Source organism: Durio zibethinus, chromosome 2 (assembly GCF_047325235.1).
Source record: "Durio zibethinus cultivar Kanyao isolate XHJ-2024 chromosome 2, ASM4732523v1, whole genome shotgun sequence".
Lineage (NCBI taxonomy): Eukaryota > Viridiplantae > Streptophyta > Magnoliopsida > Malvales > Malvaceae > Durio > Durio zibethinus.
In genome coordinates this window covers 39,407,627-39,429,611 of record NC_143163.1, presented here as the reverse complement: position 1 = coordinate 39,429,611, position 21,985 = coordinate 39,407,627, and the positions used below count along the sequence as shown (strand labels likewise).

General features: G+C 32.2%; 2 protein-coding genes across 15 annotated transcripts; both read right to left on the bottom strand.

Annotated features, from left to right (window-relative positions):
• Positions 1-157: 157 nt before the first annotated feature.
• Positions 158-2,710, bottom strand: LOC111318393 (uncharacterized). The gene is made up of 5 exons (XM_022921243.2): positions 2,397-2,710; positions 2,196-2,299; positions 1,930-2,101; positions 1,221-1,340; positions 158-1,104 (listed from the first exon to the last, which is right to left on the bottom strand). The coding sequence occupies exons 1-5, from the start codon at positions 2,580-2,582 to the stop codon at positions 331-333; spliced, it is 1,356 nt and encodes a 451-aa protein (XP_022776978.1). The 5' UTR covers positions 2,583-2,710; the 3' UTR covers positions 158-330.
• LOC111318391 (uncharacterized) lies at positions 2,211-20,588 on the bottom strand. Of its 14 annotated transcripts, XR_016334949.1 has the most exons (18): positions 20,038-20,177; positions 19,526-19,641; positions 18,147-19,399; positions 17,884-18,065; positions 17,555-17,748; positions 17,369-17,437; positions 16,782-16,854; positions 16,522-16,678; positions 16,115-16,406; positions 15,923-16,037; positions 15,634-15,797; positions 15,381-15,455; positions 15,001-15,181; positions 14,766-14,866; positions 14,369-14,433; positions 13,992-14,041; positions 13,870-13,897; positions 3,442-5,376 (listed from the first exon to the last, which is right to left on the bottom strand). XR_016334949.1 is itself a non-coding variant. In XM_022921238.2 (13 exons), the coding sequence occupies exons 1-13, from the start codon at positions 20,332-20,334 to the stop codon at positions 14,718-14,720; spliced, it is 3,201 nt and encodes a 1,066-aa protein (XP_022776973.1). In that variant the 5' UTR covers positions 20,335-20,588; the 3' UTR covers positions 14,604-14,717. The 14 variants fall into 14 exon arrangements, 2 of the variants coding, with proteins under 2 accessions (XP_022776973.1, XP_022776975.1); XR_016334941.1 differs by lacking the exons at positions 3,442-5,376; positions 19,526-19,641 and adding an exon at positions 2,848-2,985 and having other exon boundaries at positions 20,038-20,588; XR_016334936.1 differs by lacking the exon at positions 19,526-19,641 and having other exon boundaries at positions 20,038-20,588.
• Between the last annotated feature and the right edge of the window lie 1,397 nt (positions 20,589-21,985).

Here is a 21,985-nt window from a genome sequence, read left to right as displayed (position 1 = left end):
ATTGCAAGAAAACGCATTTTTACTTTGAATCACAGTTTGTAAATATGAAGAGCTTAAATATAGTCATTAAGCTTGTGCAAGTTGTGTTTCTTTTCTGATTTTATCGATTATAATCCTACTAGATTATCTTTAGGGACTAGAGTAATTTTCCAAAATCTTTTGCTTCACAAAAAGTCTCAAAAATCATTCAAAAAAAAAAAAATTTGAGTTTACATCTTATGACAATTAACAAAAGAAAAATCATAGAACTAAACCAACTTACAGACTCAGCCAACAGTATAGTTGGAACTCGCCAAACTTACCTACAATCATTTAATATACTTGTGCTCCTCAGTACCCACGTACTTGTCTAGTCCTCAAAGAAAACGGCCCCTTATTTATGGTAAACTGTCGTTTACTTCTCATCCCAGAACTTTCAGCGGCATGTTCTTTGGTGTTTTCGGCACCAGTCTCCACCTTCAAGCCAGCACGAAGGCTGGAAGGGATTTGCTTATCTGATGTGTAGTGAAACATCAGTCCAGTTTTTTCTGAGTGCTCATCATCCATATCTGTATCTATGACCTTGTCTTTAAGCTTCCTTGTGTTCATATCAAAACTCAAACCAGGGGAATCATAGTTATCATCGTCACTTTCAGGGATAACTACTTCCTTCTCCAATAGCTTGATTGGGTCCACTTCATCCAAGGACATTGTCCTACGGTCCAGGTTTCCTTCTGTTGAGCCTTCACTTGAAGAAGGACTAGAGATCTTGATGTATGGTGTCTTCTTGATCTGATTCAACTCCTCTTCTTTACCATGATGAGTTTGCTTGTCTTTAGAATTTGATTCATTTCTGTTAGACACACCTTTTCGTTTACTATTGGGACTGTTTTGATGATCAGGGTCGTGGGAATCAGACTGAGAGAGTTCCACAGCTGCTCTTGCTGCTGCTGCCGCATATGCAGCTGACTCAAAGGCTGCTTGAGCAGCATCAGCTACATCCCTGTACTTTTTCCTTGCTTTTGTTGAATCAGAGAATTCAACATCATCTCCTACATTGCCACTTAACTTTGCTGATATGTCTAGCTGGGGCTGGCTTTGCTTCTTGCTTACATCCAAATTATCCTGTATTGATAACATAATTGGCATTTCATGAGTTCATTTTTATATGTTCAACATACAGTAAAGACTTTCCTCTCTTTCTTTTCAAACCCCGTTGATCCTTGTAGTAAATTGCCTACCTCACTGGAAAAAGAGGTTTCATCAACTTGTAGAGCAATGCCATTCTCAGCAGCAATCTCCTTGAGGACATTCCTTTTGTTCTGCAAGTCTGGTTGTCTGGTTGAGAGTTTTTGTATAATCTGTGGGAGTCGAAAATTATGTTATAGCATACTGCAGAACTCAACTAAACATGATTCACAAGAAAAGCTAGGAAATTATATTCCTATGTTCATTTGGGCACAAAGATGCACATTTCACAATTGGAGTATCCGTTTTATGTGAAAATCATTCATAATGCAAATTAATCATTTCATTTTTTTTTTGTTAGCTACAGTAATGGTTGCTCTACTTTTCTGGTTGATCTGACTAGCCAAGTTCTTCCAGCACTGATGGTGTCACGAAAACTATGTCTTGCCACTGAGCGTAATGATATCAATACTAAAACCTAGAATAACTATTTTTCCTACCATCTTCGCAGATTTTTTTCACAAAGCAACCACTAGTAGTAAGCATGACACAAACAAAAAAGAAAAGAAAAAGAATAAGAAATACAATCCCAGGAATATTGTTCACATATCTGATGATACTTTTAATAGTAAAGAGACTTCATTCCATGCTCAAAATTAAACAATAAGTTCTGGTATTAGTTTCAGACCCTGAAGGATAAAAACCTTTCATGTTTTAATCAGAGATGAATATTAGGATTTCATTTTTCAAATCAAGATTTACCTTAGTGTTCACTCCACAATTGTTGCGCAACTCAATAGCACGAGCAGCGAATTCTTTGCCATAGCGAGACATGAAAACTGCACGAATCTCTTGAACCTCGGGAAAATCCCCACACCTTGAAGATGCAAAGAGCAAGCCAGATATTGCCTCCTTGAGCTCGTCAGGGCATACTCTGCAAGAAAACAGAACTCAGAGTTATCAAGAAACTGAAAACCAGTATATAAAAACCCTGACAAGAAAAAAAGAAAATGGTCAAATAAACTAACCTCTCTTGTTCAATAAGATGGACTCTTTCAACAACAAGATTACAATACCCTTCCAGCATAATAAACGCGTCCAACATATTTTGCTCCTTGATCACCTTCTCAACCTGCCCAAATTAACAAACCCAAGTTTAATTAGCTCGAAAGTACAAAGTAAACCAACAGAAGAAACAAAGAAACATTTCCGAAAACCGATGTCTTTACTCTAAGAAGAGCTCGATCATGGTGACCAAGTTCAAGGAGCTGCACAACGTCGGAACGAGCCTGGTTGCAAAGAACCTGACGCTGGTTCTTAAAAACAGCCAGACGAGAAATGGCAAGACTGATGATTGATTTGAACTTGGAGGGCTTGAAGGTTCTTCCAAGCAAGGCATCAAGCTTCTTCCCCATAAGCCTCCTCTTTGGTCTGTTTGGTGAACAAACCTTTGAATTGAATGAGTTATCTCTCTCTGTCTCTAACAAGAGAGGAGGCTATTAATAACAGACACACGAGAGAACAAACAAGGCAAGGCTTGTTTGTGCCTTTACGTATTGACGAGAGAGAGAAAAAGAGACAGCGTGGTCCGCATGGGACCGTTTACGTGTTCCATGGGATCTCTTAAAAGGAAACTTCGAAGTCTTTTTTTTTTGTTAAAATGAAGCAGTGGGCTAATGGGAAAATTTGACAAGGAAAAGGAGGATTAAAAACGCGGTTGGGCCGTCAATTTCGAGGAACCGACTGCTTGGAATTGACCCCCACTCCCGGGCCCATGTTGTTGAATGAGACGCATTTCAGGCACGTGAGCAACAAGCGCTGACCGTCCAAGGGGTAAAAAAGAAAAAAAATTTAGAAAGAAAAATTAGATTTAGAAACGGAAAATACATTCATTATTGTAAAAGACATTGTTGCGAAAAATGCCATGTCATAAACGTAATAATTATTAATTGCTAACGTATTATTTTAAAACACTAAATATCGATATAATTTAATATAATAAATTAATATTACGAAAAACAAATAATCTTTTCAAATCCCACACTCGATGGTTCAATTTAATTATTGTATAAGTTGTTCTTATCGAATGGATCCAAATTGTTTTCATTATTACCGTGAAATTGTACAAATTTTCTTCATAAAATATATATATAAAGTACAACTTTTGACCTGAGCGTGGTTAACAGGCGAGCGTCGACTGCCTAGAAACAAGAAGTTTCTTAACAATTTCCAGAGCCACAGTATTACGAGAAATGTAGACAGAGTCATAATCAGTTAATGAAATAACTTAAACACATTAATTATCTTTTCATTAATTGCTGAAATAAAATATAATGAAAACTATCAAGATAAATAATATAAAATTATTCTTCAAGTATTTATAATAACCCTAATTCATCGATGATTCATAGCTTTTCAAGAAGCGCTAACTGTGTACCTCCTTTTTGCATTATAAGAATTTAAATGATCCTCTAGCTTGAATAAGCTGCACAAGTTTAAATAGCAAAAAATCATACAGCCTTCCAGCTTTATCAGCATTATTGAACCAGGCCGTGGTGGGCAAACTTCAAATTCAAAAAAAATATATATGTAATTACTTTCATCGGAGGGTGGGATGAATTTCAGCTCATTCAGCTTGCAGACATCACAATTCACACAAACTCACAAAGACCTTCAAATAAGCTACTTTCAAAGTTTTATTTATAAAACCAAACCCACTCCCAACACGCAGCACTCAAAACCAGCTAGCAACAATCAGCACAACACCAAAACAAGCCGTACTCTGATTCCACACCCACCCCACCCAGTAACGACAATACTGATAATCGGCACCCCAATCATTCAATCAAATTGAGAGCCATCTAATGACACATAAATAGTGCAGATTCTCCAAAACTTTAAAGTATCGGTCATAGAAACAGAGGATAAACCAAAATAGACCATTTTTAAAATATAGAGATACACTATACTGTTGCTTTATTTGGAAAAAGAGGAATCAGCCTACATTTGGACATCCTTCCTGAACTATGACTATTGTTGCTTCCATCAAAGAACCTATTCAACTCAAGATTGGTTACTCTCCCGAATTGGTGATCGCTCCTATGAACCACACCGTTTGCTGCTAATGGGGATTACAGTACTACAGTATTGACTCTAAACTTAATGGTTGCATTCAGAATTTCGTTTATAGTTTTTGAACTATGTTACCCTTGTAGCAGGCCTGTCCTGCTTCTTTTTGGATGAGTAAGTGATTACATTTACCCATATATATATAAACACAGAAAGAGAGAGAGAAAGAAACGAGATATGATGAACAGGCTTTTCAACCGTACAATTTTAGAAGACACAAATCAATATCATACAAATTATCACCAAAAAATGGTAAGACAGGCAATCAGGGTAGTAATTAGAAAGAGATAATGTCACCCACAATAAAACCCAAGATATCCAATGTACTTTTATCGAAAAAAGATATCTAATGTACAGAGAAAAAGAATGCATCCACGGGTAAGACAAGGAAAGATAAAAACAGGGAAAGAGACTGAGAACAAGTACAATAAAGATAATGAAATCAAAAGAGCCATACAAGAAATGAAGGTTAGACTCCATGAGAGTAGCAAAGGTCCCCTTAGTCTAACACTAAGGTTATTGTTTCATGGGTTCCCTTAGTCAAGAGAAATGTTGCATCTGGTGGTACATATTTGGATCTATATGAAGTTCCTATTTCTGAATATGGAAAAACCATAAAAGATTGGGCACACTCTATGTCCATTGTTGTAATCGGTTATAAAGATACATGGGCAAAAGAAAAATTTTTGAATTATTTCTACGAAACATGGCAAGGTGATATTTTACGATTTTTAAGAAAATGGAAAAATTCATAATCAGGGAAAACCCAAAAAGGGATACTCCTTCCTATTTCTGAATATGGAAAAACCATAGAAGATTGGGCACAATCTATGTCCATTGTTGTAACCGGTTATAAAGATACATGGTCAAAAGAAAAATTTTTGAATTATTTCTGTGGAACATGGCAAGGTGATGTTTTACAATTTTTAAGAAAATGGGAAAATTCTGAATCAGGGAAAACCCAAAAAGGGATACTCCTTAATGTTAAATGCTATCCCAGATATTTTAAAACCCAAATACTCAAACGAGTTTTGTGGCAGAATGGAGGAAGCTGATCTTAATAGTGAAGCTCAATTTATCCTATCAAAAATGAAACTTTGTAATATTAGAAATCTGGAAGAATATTCTCAAAAATATGTTAGTGAATATAAAAAACTGGATGAAGCACATTCAGCATTTTGGAAAGAACAATATTTTCATAAACTTCCTTCACCATGGGATGAATTATGTTTAAAAAATTATCCTACTTATCTAGAGTTACATAAGCCAGCTAGTAATAATTTAGTTTATGTTGATACATTAGGAAATAGAGTTTATTTTCCTCAAAAACAAGTTGTTGAGTATTGTCTTAAACAAAAGGCTGCTAAACAAATTAAAAGCAAACTTAGTGATAAACAATGCACCAAGATTTTAGAACATGAATTTGAATTTGGTTGTAATAAACAAACCAAACATATTATAAAAAACCTCGAAAGCAAAAATATTATAAAATGGTTATGTGGAAACCAAAATACAAGATTACTAAAAGTAAAAAGTTTGTTGTTAGAAGAAAAACTTCTAACAAAATCAAAATCTAAATATAAATGTTTTATTTGTGAAAAAGGTCTTAATAGCACCACAATGTCCTAATAGGGGTAAAAGTGCCAAAAAGGTTATTAAAACTCTTGAAGAAGAACGAGAATTAGCAATTTGTTTTGATGACAAATTATCTGATGAAGAAATTATTTATGAATTAATTTCTGAAACAGAGTCAGATTCTGATACTGAAACAGAGTGTATTTTTATGTTAAATTCTTCTACAAATCCTATTGTAGATACAAATACAGAAATTTCTACTGTTGAAACACATCAGATGACTTTTTTCCAAGATGTAATAGGAGAAAATCATATTATTACAAATGAAGAAATTTCTCAAATGCAAATCATCAAAAAAGATGAGATTATATAAAACTTTTTTCTTAAAAAAATTTCAACCTTGGGTACAACATCACATTGAAAAAGTCAATCGTGATATAGTTACAAATGATTCTAAACAAGGGTATGTTGATATTCCTCTTTTAACAAAAGAAAAAATCAGGAAATTTAAACAAAAATATCCTGAAGTTAGACATATACATATAGGTATTATTATGATTACTATAAAATCCCTTTTTATTGCTGGTAAAAACATACCAACATTAGCAGTTTTATTAGATAAAAAGTTCATCAATCCTGTTAAATCCATAATAAGAGGTATTCAATCAAATTTAGTCTCAAGAGCTATTTGGTTTAAAGTAAAACCAAATTATTTTATTTCAATTAATGATCCTTTAATAGAGGATTGCCTTAGATTATGTATTAAAACAAAAAATTTCAGAGATTAGAGAAGTAGCACATGATCTTTCTATAAATTGGACGGCAATTTATGAATTGACTAATCATGCTACTACTACTATTAAAGAAATTGATTCAAAAATTATAGAAATTTTTTAACCAAGATCTTATGATTTAGAAATCAAACCAAGACTTATGAATCTAAGAGATTTATTGGTTCCTATAGATTGGCTATTAGAAGATGTTACTGAAGAAAGACCTACAAACAGTAGAGTCAACTCTTTAGAATTATTTGCATCAGGAAATAACCTGTATTTCAAAAATCCAGATACTAGTAGTTCTAGTAAAAATCTAGTACTACCTTCATCTTCTTCAATACCCTCATATTCTAACAAAGAAGATGATGTTGAAAGCATTGCTAGTGAACAATCTTTTAGCTCACAACCAGATTCTATTGGAACAAAAAATATCAATATTCCTATATTTCCAGGTGATAATAATACTAGATCTAATCCAGAAAACTCTGTTTATAACTCAATAAATTCAGTTCTCAACTCAGTTTCTTCTAGAGGCACTAGAAGAGATGATATTAGAAGTTTAGCTATCATCGCTCAATACAAAATTCGAGATGATGAAATTACTACTTTTTCTAATAATCAGCCAAAAAGGTATTATAATTATATTTATGCAGAATTTCAATTTACAAAGTAAAAACCATACTTTTTTTTTTCCTCGATCAACCTTTTGTTGACCCGTTTCCATGAGAATAGGTTTTTTTTCATTTGCTTCCTGAGATGAAAATGTTCTATAATAGTGGTTTCTTCTTTAACTAGATTAATAGCTAAAATATTATCTTGATTATCACTATTTGTACTGATTTTATTCATTGTGTCATAATTAAGCATATAGTGATAAGTGAGTATGTTGAAAAGTTCTTTGAGTTTCATAAAGCTTTTCAATCATATTTAAATACTGGATCCTTTGTTTAGGAACAGTAGCTTTATTCATTTTAGACTTAAAATGTTTTATTAAACTTTTATAAGATTTAAAATCAATCTTTTCTTGTTTAGAAAATTGTAATGAATTTGATGATGATGGGTTGTCATCATAAAGAGCAAGTATAGTATTTTCGTAGTACAAAAATTCAAAGTCATTGGTTTGACTTATATTATTAATTTGTTGATTAAGATTATCTATTTTAGATTCTATTAACTCTACTTTAATAAAAACACGTTTAAAGAAAAATGCTTCTAGTACCTAAGATCCTCTGTTTTTCAAAAGCTAGATAAAACGACAACAGAAATGCCAAAACTAGCATAAAAACAAAAAAATAGTTATATGAGTTTTGAAACACAGCAATAAAATCAAATTTTGAAAAAGTAAAAAAAAACTTACAATATAAAATGCAAAAAAAACTTTAAAATATATATATATCTGCAAACTATATATACACAAGCTCTGATACCAATTACATAGTTAGCAAAGAAAGGAAAGACAGAAAGCAAATGAAAGAGAAGGAGAAAAAACAATTCTAAAGGAGAGAATTCATTGTCCTCCCACTTAGTGTGATCTCTTTATTTATAATTACAAAAAAATTCTAGTTAAGTTTTATAAACTATAGTTGAAACTCTAATTGGGTTTAAAATATCAAAAGAATCTTTGCTATCAACCATTACTTTTAATGTTGATTTATAAAAAATTACTTTTTAAGAGGCTTGCAGAAGTTGTTTAGTCTTGTAACTGTTTTATCAAATTTATCATTCTTGAATATTCTCGAGATTAGTTAGTCCTTCATCATCAACCTGAGCTAAAACTTGTGGATATTGAGATTTTATGATTTCACAGTGCAAGGTTTTTGCATGATCCATCATGGTAATTCCAACTTCAAATTGATATTGATTGGGAGAAGAAAATTTCTTTAAAGCTTAGTTAAACTTTTCAAAATCTTCATTAACTTTTTGGACCTCCTATTAATTTTTGAATTTCCTAAATCTAATAGGGTTGGATAAATCTCTCTTTGAAAAATTCCCAATAAACTAGTAACTTTAAAATAGATATAGAAAAAATATTGATCATCTTTTACATAATCAATAAATTTAAATTTAATAAAAGCAAAAAATTGTTTTAATTGATGAAAAGAAAAATTTTGTATAATAATCTGCCCTATAATACCAATTTTGATACTGGTGATATCGAAAGGTTCATGATCTAATTTAAATTTGATCTTTGGGAATGGTTCCCCAATTCTAGTGTTTTTGAGATAGAAAAATAATAATCAGAAAATTTTTCTTCTAATAGTTTTTTTATTTCAAGAAGAATAGAATTGTTTATCCTTTGAAAATTTTCTTTAGGTAAAAGAATTGCAGCTTTTTCAAACATTAAAACTTTCTTTAATTTCAATATTTTTCAAGAAATTTTCTGTTTTTCAAAAATCTCACAAATCTCGAGAAAATTGTCAAGAATGTATTGATTTTCATCAATTGCAAAGAAATCTATATCTGACTTTTTTAATAGAGTACTTGTACATATGTTTTTATATACAAGTTCTTGAAAATGAGCTTATTCTTTAGCTTGATTAGCTAAAGTTTGTGCTAATTTTGTCATATTTTTACGAAAATTAGCTTTACTATCAGCTATATAGGATTTCCATATATTATTAAGAAGATTATATAATTCAGGGGTTATATCAGGATTATAAAAATCTTTTATTCCTACCGGAGGTGTTCTTGGTTGAGGCAATTCTTCCGTTTGTTTGAGAATTTGTGAATATGAAATAAGAGTCCCTTGGTTGGGATCCTAAGAAAACTGAGATATATTTGGAAATTGTGTAGGTTCCATTACTAATTGTAATGATGGTCAAGGGATAGAAAAATAAGGTTATGGTGGATAAAAATATCCTCAAGGATATAGAATTGGAAATCCTAGGTTAGGATTATAGGGAGAAGTAATCTTCGGTTTAAATTGAGGTTTTTTACCTTTATCCATTAGGTCTGCTCAAAAAATGAGCAAGAAAATTGTTAGTTCCTTTAATGTATTCAATAGTAAAATTATATTGACATAAAAAATTATACCACCTAATTCTTCTAAGATTATTATCTAATTTCTTATTTTTTTTAAAAATCTCTAACAGCTTGATTATCAGTTCTAATTATAAAATGTTCAGGTGCAAAGCAAATATGATATCTAGTTACTACATTTTTTATTACAGGCAACTCTTTCAAAAATTATATATTTTATTTCATTTAGTTTAAATTTGCCTGAATTGTATCCACAAATTAATTTTTCTTTTTGAACTTTAGCTTTGAAGATACATCCTCAGTGTTCTTCTAAGACATCAGTTTCTAAAATCAATAACTTGCCTAGTTTAAAGAGATAAACTTTTAGAATAAATATAAGATCTGATTTTCTCTATTTGATAATTTCATAATCTTGTTTTGTCCAAGAAAAAAGAATATATTTTTTCAATTTTTCTTGTAAAAGCTTTTCCTTTTTTGAAAGATTTTTTATAAACCATCTTCTATAATTTAAAAGACCTAAAAATTTTTGTAAATGCTTTTTATCTTCCAATTGTTTTGAAAAATCTTTTATTTTTATAATTTCATAATCTTGTAAAGTCAGACTATTTGAAGATAAATTTAATCCTAATAATTCTATTTCCATTTTTTCAAGCTTTATCTTTTTAAGGCTTAAAATTATACAACGTTTAATAAATTCTTGAGCAACCAAATTTAGGTGTTTCCTATGTTCTAAATTTGAAGAAAAAACAAAAATATCATCAATATAAACAAGACAAAAATCTTTATATTTTCCAAAAATAGAATCCATCTATCTTTGAAAATTTTGAGGTGCATTGCAGAGACCAAAGGGCATTTACCTTCCATTGATATTGACCTTAAGGGACACTAAATGCGGTTAATAATTTTGACTCATCAATTAGCATTATTTGTCAAAATCTTGATTTACAGTCAAATTTACTAAAATATTTAGCATTTTTTCCTAAATTAATCAGAACATCTTTTCGAGAAATAAAATATCCATCAAAAACTAAGCTTTGATATAATCGTTTATAGTTGATTACCATTTTGGTTGTCTCTCGTTTTTGTTCAGCATGATTTCTTACCATAAATGCTAAACTTAAATGTGGACTATTAGTAGGTTCTATTAGTCCTTTTTGTACAAGTTTTGTAATTTGAATATCAAACTCATCTATATCTTGTTTAATATAGATCATGGGTTTGACTCTAATGATTTTATTAGAATCTATCATTTGTAGACTACAAAATCTCGTACTTCTAAACCATAATTCTAGTTGTTCTTCACTAAAATTTTCTTGTAAAATTTTAAATAACCAATGTGTTTTATTGATTGATTTAATTTCAGCTTTGTTAGTTTCAGGTAGAAACTTGAATCACAAATATGTTTATGACTTTTTACAAATGATATTTCTATAGATTCTTTATCTATAGTAAGATTAATATGAAAAGGATTTAAACAAAAAGATAAATAATTGTATAAAAAATTATTTCCTAATAACATGTCACCATGCATGAAAAGAAAACATAAAATTTTTGGAATTATGAACTTTTTGTTCATAAGATATATAGAAACATTTTTTGCTTTAAAACCTATGATAATTTTTTAACCATCTATACCTATGACTGTTAAGGGATGTTTCATGGGTTCCCATTTACTTAATGTTAACGCATTACTTCTATAAATTTATTGTTTCAATATCAAGAAGGATGGAATATCTAGAATAAAACCAGAACTAATTCTCCATAATCATTTAACCCTGATGATGAAGAACTAACCAATCTCAAAAATATTCAAGAAAAATAAATTCGACAAAACAACTACAGGACCAGACAACTACAAGTATCTTAAAAAGTAACTCTTGATAAGTTAACATCATTATAATTGGCAGCAAAGATTCCTTCGGTATTTTAAACTTAACCAGAGTTTCAATTATAGTTTACAAAACTTAATTAGAGTTCTTTTGTAATTATAAATAGGAAGGGACGAATTGACAAAAAACGATATAAAAAATGATTAGAAAAAAAAAAGATAATTTTAAAAAACACTATAGATATAATTTATTATCATATATATTTATTAATTATCAAGATAAGAGGGACTCATATACTTATGGATCACCATTACAAGTAAATAAGAGGGAAGAGATTCCTTATAATTACAACATGGATAAACGAAAATTTTTTGATATATTGGGGGATATTCCTATCCATAATTATCTAGATGCTACGGGGAAAACGGGGAAATTTTCCCATAAAAAATTTTTTAATTGGAGAAAAACTTAATTAGAGTTCTTTTGTAATTATAAATAGAAACATCATATTAGGTGGGAAAATGAATACTCTTCTCTAAAATTCTCTCTTTTCCTTCTCTTTCATCTGCTTTCTTTTCATTTTTTTTGCACTATTTTGTAATTGATATCAGATATACATATTGAAGTTTTCTTTGCATTCTATATTGTAAGTTTTTCTTTATTTTTTTAATTTTTAATTTCATTACTGTGTTTCAAAACTCATATCTGTTTTTCTGCTTCTATGCTAGTTTTAGCGTTCCTATTATCGTTTTATCTAATTTTTTGAAACCTTTGAATGAAAAACAGATGGTCTTAGATACCAAAGCATGGAGCAAGAAGTGAAAAATTGTATTAGTCCAGAAAAATTTCATAATCATAGTTTGCATATTGAAACTCAATTAGGATCTCATATTCCGACAATCAACCATAGTATTAATGGTTTAGTAGATATATCAGCATCTTTCTTTAAATGTTTTTTTACTAAAATAGATTTAATAGAATCTAAAATAAATAATCTTAATCAACAAATAAATAATACAAGTCAAACCAATGATTTGGACCTTTGTATTACGAAAATACGATAACACATCATCATCAAATCCATTACAATTTTCTAAACAAGAAAAAATGGATTTTAAATCTTATAAAAATTTAATATAACATTTTAACTCTAAAATCGATAAAACTACTATTCCTAAACAAAAAATTGAGTATTTAAATATGATTAAAAGCTTTATGTAACCCATAAAGAACTTTTCAAAGAAATTAAATTATCATTATATGCTTAATTATGACACAACGGATAGAAACAATACAAATAGTAATAATCAAGATAATATTTTAGCTAGTAGTTAAAGAAGAAACCACTGTTATAGATACAAAAACATCTTCATCTGAAGAAACAGACAAGAAAAATATACTCCCATAAAAACAGATCAACAAAAAGTTGATCAAGAAAAAAGAAAAGTTAGTGAAGTTTCTAACTAAGAAATGGATGATTTTCTTAAATTTCCAGATATGGGAAATCTATAATTGTTTGATGTTCAAACAATTAAGGATAATAATGGAATAAAACAAACAAATACAGAGCAACAAATTGAAAAAGATTATGTATTTAAAACTCATAAATAATTTATGAAAATAGATTTCATTTGTAAAATTCATAAGCACTAAGACTTCTAGGTACACCATTACTCTCTGGGCAAGATTTTTCACGGCAACAATAAAAACTCTTTAACAAGTGAATTATTTTCTTATTACAATGATTTAGAGACAAAGGACAAGAAAAGGTTTCAAATGAAAATAACAATCAGCCCAATTAAATGTAGTGATACCTTTTTAAACAAGAATCTTCAAAAAAAATTGAACAGCTAACAGAGCAGCTTTTTGGGATTTTAAGTGATATTTCAAGGCAAAGATGGTAAAAGGGCTATAGTTGGCCGTAGAAAAGTGATTCCTAGGTTCCTAAAAGGGTAAACCACATAAAACGAGACACTACAAGACCAGCACCATGATTATAGAATTAAAGGACACATTTCATCATTCCTTTATGAACAAAACACTAAAACTAGGCTCTCCAACTATTCAAGCCTAATGAGTAAAGCATACGACTTTACAAGGACTAAAATAAGTTGAGGAGCTTTTTTGGGTCACTTTGCTGCACTAATTTTCTTGGTACATCAACTAAGTCTTGTAGAAGGATTTTTCAACCATGAAGCTGTTAGTAGTAAACTCACTTGAGCCTATTCATGAAAATTCAAGGGAAATTGAGGAAGTACAAAGTTAAAATCCCTAGTTACAGAGAGATGATCAGGCTTTCAGATTTGATAAGATAGATTTTAAGCTCCAAAACATTTAAGAAAGGAAAGCCACTGAAGAGTTCTCAAAAACAAAAAATAGACAATGCTTAGATAATGATATTGAAAAATACTTACACGAGTTAGGAAGCACAGATTTTATACCCTAAAAACAAAATAAAAGACACATTAAAACATTTATGTTTTCAACAGGATACATTGCCAATTAATTCAGAGGAACTAGGAAAGCAATTACTCACTGAGATGGACTTTCACTTCAAGCTGACTCCTACACGACCAGTGCAAGTGCCTCCAGAGTAATTGAACCATGGATCAGATATAATGCAATTTCATTAGGACATGCATATTGCTAGAAAAGGTCAAAAGAATTTAAAAAGAAAAAAACTTAAAAAGCACTCAAACATAGGCTACTTAAATGAGCATAACCAGCTACAACACAAAAGTATTACCAAAGCACCACTAAATCATACATAAGATCTAAAAGAAAAAGTTGGCTGAAAGCAAAATATAAAATAATATTGGCAATCTCTAGCAATTCACAACAAAAAAAAAATTAAGATGATCAGGTTTTAGGGTGTCAAAAACAGGTCAATAAACAAACCAAGGTCCAAGGTACCTTCTCCTGGGTGCCTTTTAAGCATTTAAGCACTGGAGGGTTGCCTCAAAGCAGTAGCAGATATCCTGAATGAAAAACCAAATTAGACTTCCAAGCCCAAAAAATTCTGATAAGATAGCAAAAGAAAACCAACTGGCACATAACAAGAAAAGCAACAATGGAACCAGCAAACCAACAACTAAAAGAGCAGTAGAAACTAAAATAAAAAGGCAAAAAAGAAAACGGGAGAGTCACCTTGCCTAGTTTAAAGAACAAATTTTGTTCTATAAACTGAATATGTTATTCTCATTATTTTCCAACAAGTACGACAGGTGAAAAAATAATAAGAAAATTTTCACAATGACCATATTCAAGAATGATTACAAGAGATAAAAACGCCTTTGGCTAGTTGTCTTACAATAGAAAAAGTACATTCCACTGAAAGAATCGCCAGTAAAGAGTACTCTTGACCAAACATCACCCTTTTGACTTCAACCACGCCAAACACTGTTTCCAAAGCTTTAGTCCAGCACAGAGAAGATAAAGACAGAATTCCCAATGATTAGATATCTAAATATGAGTTAGGTCATAATGTACAATATCTAGCGCAACACATTTCTGGAGTCATAAAATCAGCAACATGTTTCACTTGCCCGTGATGAATGGATGAGCCAATGCCTGTGTTACTGTCATTCTCTTCTCTGGATCCAACACAAAAATTTTTTCTAGAAGGTCTTTGAAGTTGACTACCATCTTGGGATCCTCACCAGGAGAGCCAACAATAATTGAACTGATATCTTTTGGCTTTATGTTAAGAATCATCCTCTTTATACTCTGAAAGGCAGAATTAGATTTTATGGTCAACAAAAAGGCAACCATGACAACTTCTATCTATGTTACTAAAAATGGCATTGATAAATGTTAATTACGAAAAGAAAAAGAAGACATTGATAAATATTAATTACCAAAAAAAGACGTTGATAAATGTTAAAAATTTCAAAAAAGACAAAAAAGTTAAAAGGAGAAAAAAAACCTTTTTAGTAACAGGATCCTCTTCTGTAGCATGAAAATTCAGATCTTGATCAAAGTGTTGTTCTGCAAATGCTCCCTAAAAGAAAACAAAAACAAAATAATAATAATAATAAAACTATCAGCACAAGCCAAGAAAATTACATAATACAAGTGAATGTTGTATAGCAAATTTAAACCAAAGTACAATATAACAATGCCCATTGCCCAAAATATTTCTCAGAAAATAAAATGACTCACACAATTTAATAATGTACCTTCCGAAGCATCTTCTTTGGAAAAGGGCCTTTTAGTTCCATATGAAGGCGTAGCATGTCATTGTTTGTAGGACCAGGGAAAAGAACTTTTCCAGTATATAGCTCATATAAACAGCAACCAACAGACCAAATATCCATTGGATGATCATAAGGCAAACCAAGAACTGCACCATGCAGAAATATGCATCAAATACTAGTACCAGAGATATAATCATGAACAGATATCAAAGAACAACAAAAAAATTAATCCAGCCACCCTAGATACTAACAGCTTCATATTACAACTTACTTATTTCTGGGGCACGATAAAAGCGGCTTACAAGGTATGGTGTAATTTCATTTTTACCAGCAAACATGGCATTACCAAAATCACAAAGCTTCAGCACATTTTTTGCCTCATTTACCTGAAAAGAGCAATAAGTCAAAGAGAGCAATCAACTGAAAACTAAACCAAAAACAAGAATAAGCAAAAAAGACATACCAGCATATTATCAGGCTTTATATCACAATGAAGAACACCACAGTTTTTGAGATGCTTAAGCGCAATAAAAAGTTGCTTAGCATATGCTCTGACAGCAGTAAGTTTAAGACCAATATTGCGACCAAATTTCTTGAGAACTTCACGCAGATTCATATGAAGTGACTCAAAAACTAAACATAGATGATTTCTGTACTTGAAACTTGACAGAAAACGAACACAATGGCGTTTATCATCTGGATCAGCACCTGCTAATTTTTTCAATATTTGAACCTCCAGCTGACCAGCCTTGTGCCTGCATCAAACCAGTATTAATACAACCACATAGTAGGAAAAGAAAGGTTAGAGAACTCTACATAACAAAAAATAAAAAACATAAGCATCAATGAGCAGGCAGTTTGATCACTCACATTGTTTCATTATTACGAATGATCTTTATAGCCACTTCTTCAGGATCAGTAGTACCAGCCTTAAGATCCTTTGCACGTACAACAGTTGAGAAAACACCTTTTCCATGAGCAGCAGTTATTTCATATCGGCTGTCAAGTAGCTCACCAAATCGATAGCCTGGACAGGAAAAAAACAGCAGTTACATGAGTACAAAAATATACCAGAGAATTTGGTTTGACATTCTGTGTGTGTATATATATAAATACAACTAGAAACTTACTATAATATCCTTCTGCATCATCCCAATTGTCATTAAGACCACTCCTTATAACTGGCAAGCCATCACCTTTACCCTACAAATATGCAATTCATAGATGCTGTCAGCCCTATAGTCCCAGTTCTCAATTTAAACATACATAATATATAATATATAATATATAATATAATATATATATAAACATAAATACATATATATATATATAATAAACAGACTTAAAATGATGTATGGGAAAGTACATGTGCTAGGAGAAAACAAGTAAACTAATCTTGCACAGGAAGCACTATTTTAGGAATTGCTAACTCATCCACAAAGTCAATGATGTTACAAAAGCTTCTAAAAAGTGAACAAATTAGAGCATTTCCCCCTAATTAGAAACTTCAGTTATTGCAGGTATACACAACAAAACAGAATGCTTAAAAAGGAAAAAAGAGAAGATATCTATAGTCACAATCAATTACCGGCAGCCACTACTCAAACAGCATCATAACAAAGTTAGGTCAATCCAAGCCTGAGACACCACCTTATTCAACTCATAATTAATATAGAGACACAACTAACCAAAGCAAATAGCCAAATCTGATACATACCAATTTACGAACTCCAGTAGGCGTTTCTCCAAATATATCGTCACAGAAAATATCATCTGATCTCTCACTCTGCACAAATAAATAATGGAAATTATATACCTCTATGAAAGAATGCAGGTTCCAGCAAAAATAGTAAGTTAAGAATATATAAGATTCAAATGTAACAGAACAAGAAAACCAACACACCTTCGGGGTACCCTCACCAAGCCCAGCAGCACCAGGTGTCCTCTCATTAGCAGCATGCCCATTTTCTGAAGGTAACTTCCTAACTGACAATAATGGCTCAGCAACATAGACATCTTCATGTCCACCATCAAGAACATCTGAACCAGCATTAGCAGCAGCTACTGTTTGCCCATGATTCTCTACAGAGCCAATATCTGGTTTACATTAAAAAAAAAAAAGTATTAGCTATTTGTAACTATAAACATAGTATTCATGTAGATGAAAGCTCAATAAAGCCAAAATACAAGTCAGAAAAATAAAAAAATAAATAAATAAATAATAAAGAAGACCTTTATTCACATCCACTGCATGAGACTGAGTTTGCTGCTGTAACCGCTGACTCTTATATTTCTCTAAGATAGCTTGCCTTCGTTTCCTACTTTCCTCTTTAATCCTATTGAGTTCTTCCTCTTCGTGATCAGGAAGTTTTAATGCAATCCTTTCTTCAAAATCATCTTGCTCCTCTTCATCCCTGAATGAATCAAAATATACAAAACATAAGTTAATAAGTGAACAAAAATACCATGAAACATCTTTCTCAGACAACTTATACCTTTTTAGATTATCTCCATCTCCTTCAAATGAATCACTGTTAGAACCATGAACCTTTGCTGTTTCATTTTTCCTTTTTCTGTCCCGATAAGTTTCTGTTTCATCCCGTTTCAAGTGCTTATAATTCTTATACCTATCTAGATCACCATAACCATCATTTTCAATCTCAATATTCCTACCTTTATCCCTACTCCTGTCACTTCTCCTCTCCCTCTCTCGCTCTTGGTTCAATTCTTCAGTTTTTCCCTTTTTCCTCTCTCTATCTCTGTCATTAGCTCTGGTACGATCCTTGCTCCCATCTCTTTCCTTCTGCCTCTTCCTATCTCTATCTGCTTCCCCATCCCAGCTCCTATCACGCACCTTCTCCCTTCTCCTTTCACCATCTAGATCACAGTCCCTGTTCTTCCCTCGCTCCTTCTCTATTCTCCTTTTACTTTCCAGTTCTCTCTCCCTAGTCCTCTCTCGCTCTTTCTCCCTTCTCCTTTCACCACCCATGTTTCTTTCCCTACTCCTCTCTTGCTCCTTCTCCCTTCTCCTCTCACCATAAATCTCCCCATTCCTTCTCCATTCATCCATCTCCCTCTCTCTGCTTCTTTCATGCTCTTTCTCCCTTCTCCTTTCCCAATCTATATCACTTTCCCTGCTCCTCTCGCTACCCCGGGTCTCCATACTCTGATGCCTTTCTTCGGCAACATATTTGCCATAACTGACGCTTCTGTCATCACCCCTAACTAAGTTTCTACTACCATGCCGTTCATCCCTATTAGGATCACGTTCATGACAGTGACTTCTTTTAAAAAGGGCTTCCTCATCTACAATGCTTTTAGAACGTGATCTTTCCCTAGCAAGACCACGTGACTCAGATCTACTCCTAGTATAATCATAATATCTCAAATCAAAGGGTGAGCTAGCTGATACCTTGTACTTTTCCCCAGAACTTTCAGAGGACAACAACTTTCTCATGCCACTTAACTTCCTCTTATCAGCCTCTTCAACATCCTCAGGGTAAATTTTTTTCTTGCCACTTCTTGAAGGCGACCTAGACTGCTGATACTGTCCAGCATCCTCTACATGATGTTTTGATGGAAAATCCCCATTGATATGACAGTCAAGGACAACTCTAGAGACCAATTCTCCCTGAGACTCGACACTTAAATTTCTAGAGAACCCACCATGACTTTTGTTCCTCTCATCACTGTTGTCACAAATCTTTCTTCCTTGCTCATCCACAGAATTACTATTTTCCCCAACTCCCTACAAAAAAGAAAATGCAAACAGAAACACTGAGTGCACAAGCTCGCAATGCATCATTTTAAAAAATGAAAGAACAGTAATTACAAGCATAAATGTATATATGCAACAACTGTAACCAGCTCTTACAAATAAATAGTAAGGCATCAGTCTCCATTGAAACGCCTAGGAGGGATACTTCTTTTTGCAATTCACACATTTTCTTTGTGTAGTATTGCATATGCAAGGCATACTCACTCAGTAATCTAACAAGTTCTCACAAACCATAGATTCATTATCCCAATTTCATAAAATATAAAATAAATCACATCATAATGTCCAAGAAAAGGTCTGTCAGGTCACCGAGAAAAAGGGGTTCAAATGAAAAAGGTCAAAATTTTCAAACTCAGAAAGCAAAAAACACTTCTTTCAAGTACTCTTCAGCATTCAAATTTCAAAATTTGCATAAGGAATTTTAGAACCGAGTAAAGTGAAAAAAAAAAGATAAAATATTTTAAAATTATTTTCCTTGAAATGAAAGAATACCCCAATTTTTAACCCAATTTCTCAGTAACCAAACGGCAAAAGGAAATACAATAATATTAACCACAACAAGATAAAGCAGTTACGAATTAAAACAAGCAAGGGTAAACAGAACACACCGGATTCGGAACACCAAGGCCGTCGAGAGATTCAACAGCCTTGATTTCGGCGGTCGGCTCCTCATCAAGAATCTCTCCTTCCTCGACGTCATCATCAGGTCGAGGAACCGAGGGAGGAGGAAGGGAATCATCGCCACCATCTTTAGCTTCGTCTTCGTGCTTCTTGCTGGGGTGGCGGTGGTGGCGGTGTTTATAGTGGCGATGCTTGTGGCGTTTGGACGACTTCTCGGCTTCCTCGTCGTCGGATGGAGAACGACGGTGCTTCCTTCGATGAGAATCCGGGGTGTCGCTAGCCATTGGAAGCTAATTGGACAAAATTTATGGTTAGCGTTAGGGTTAGGGTTAGGGTTTTTTTAATGTATGATTTTCTGTTTTAAAATTTTTTTGATCGAAGGGAAAGGGAGTTTTACTGATGAAATTCGATTTCCCTTTCGTGTTTAATGACTGCTTCTGGTTTTGAGAGAGGAATTTGGGGCTGCCTGAGCTCTTTCGCACGAGGCGTAGTAAAGCGTGTGGCGGCTCCTTTACTAGTGGTTTAGGAACGAGGCTTCAGAAGCACAATGCGGGAACCGATAATAAATATAAACTTTTTTCACCTTTCCCTTCTTTTTCTAATTTCCGCCTTTGGTATAATTATATTAAAAGAAAATAACACACAAACTCTTCTCCCGGCCCAAAGGAGAACCCTTCTTAGGAGTGGGCTTCCTTTTGAGACATTTGTTCAAACACATATTACGCATGTATTCTCTGGGCTCCAGCGCTAGAGCAGGGAGGCAAGCAATGGGTAGATAATAGTTTTTGTTAACTGACATTAGGCCCAACCCACCCAATTGTTGTGCGGATACTTTCGGGAATTACTAGTGGGCCAATAAAAATTTTTAAACTTTTATTATATTCAAATAAGTTTTTAACTTTGTTTAGCATGCAAATAAATTTTTAAATTTTAATTTATATTCAAATAAATTATTATCTTTTAATTTTCACTTAAATAAACTTTTAATATAAATCAATTTTTATTTGAAATAAAAGTTTATTTTGGATACAAATCAAACAATAAAAGTTTATTTAAGTATAAAAAAAATATAAAAATTTATCTAAATAAAATAATAAAATTTATGGAATTTTTTAGTATTTTAATCTCATTAAAGTTGTTGAAAATACCCACACATCAAGTGTACCCCTGACCAGAAAAGAAGAAATTATATGCTCCAAATTGAACTTTTCCATTTGCAATTAATCATTGTTCAAAATTAAAAAAAGATTATTACATCAATGTGCTAAAACAAGCCATTATGAAAAGTTGAAAATGCATTATTCACTGAATCTTTCTTTTTGCTTTCTAAACTAGGGGAAAAGTTGATTTATATGTGTTGATTGGCAAAAAGTGAAAGACTAATCAAAGATAAAGAAAAAAAACCACAACCACCTTCACCCTAACAGCCCATAAATAAAAGGAAAAAGCGAGTTGCTTAGTCAGTTCATTCCCAAAATGTGGAATTTGAGATATGCTACTCATTTGTATGTTCAGAATCATATGGTTAAAAGATTGAAAACAGCAACAATATATCATAATTCTTCAGAATTCCTTTTCATGTAAGCTTTTCAAGGTGTGATAAAGGCTGGCTTCATTAGTGTTAGCTAATAGCTAGCTTTAAAAATAGCAGGGAAAAAGAAGGAATGGCTCATAAAGATGCTGTCTTAAACTTGTCCTTCCTGACATGGAGTTGGGAACTGAAAAGAATCGAGATCAATGATAGGAATTGGTTTTGATGGTTTTCAAAAGCTTTGGAAAATTATATGTAGAAATTAGAGAATTCAAGGGATCAAGGACCAAGAATATTTCCACCTTTGGCTCTCTCATGGGAATTCCTTGGTTTCATTTTGGAATCCGATTCTCGGTTGATTCATCGTGACTTAAATATCAAGAAATTAAAAGAAGCCTCCCTTC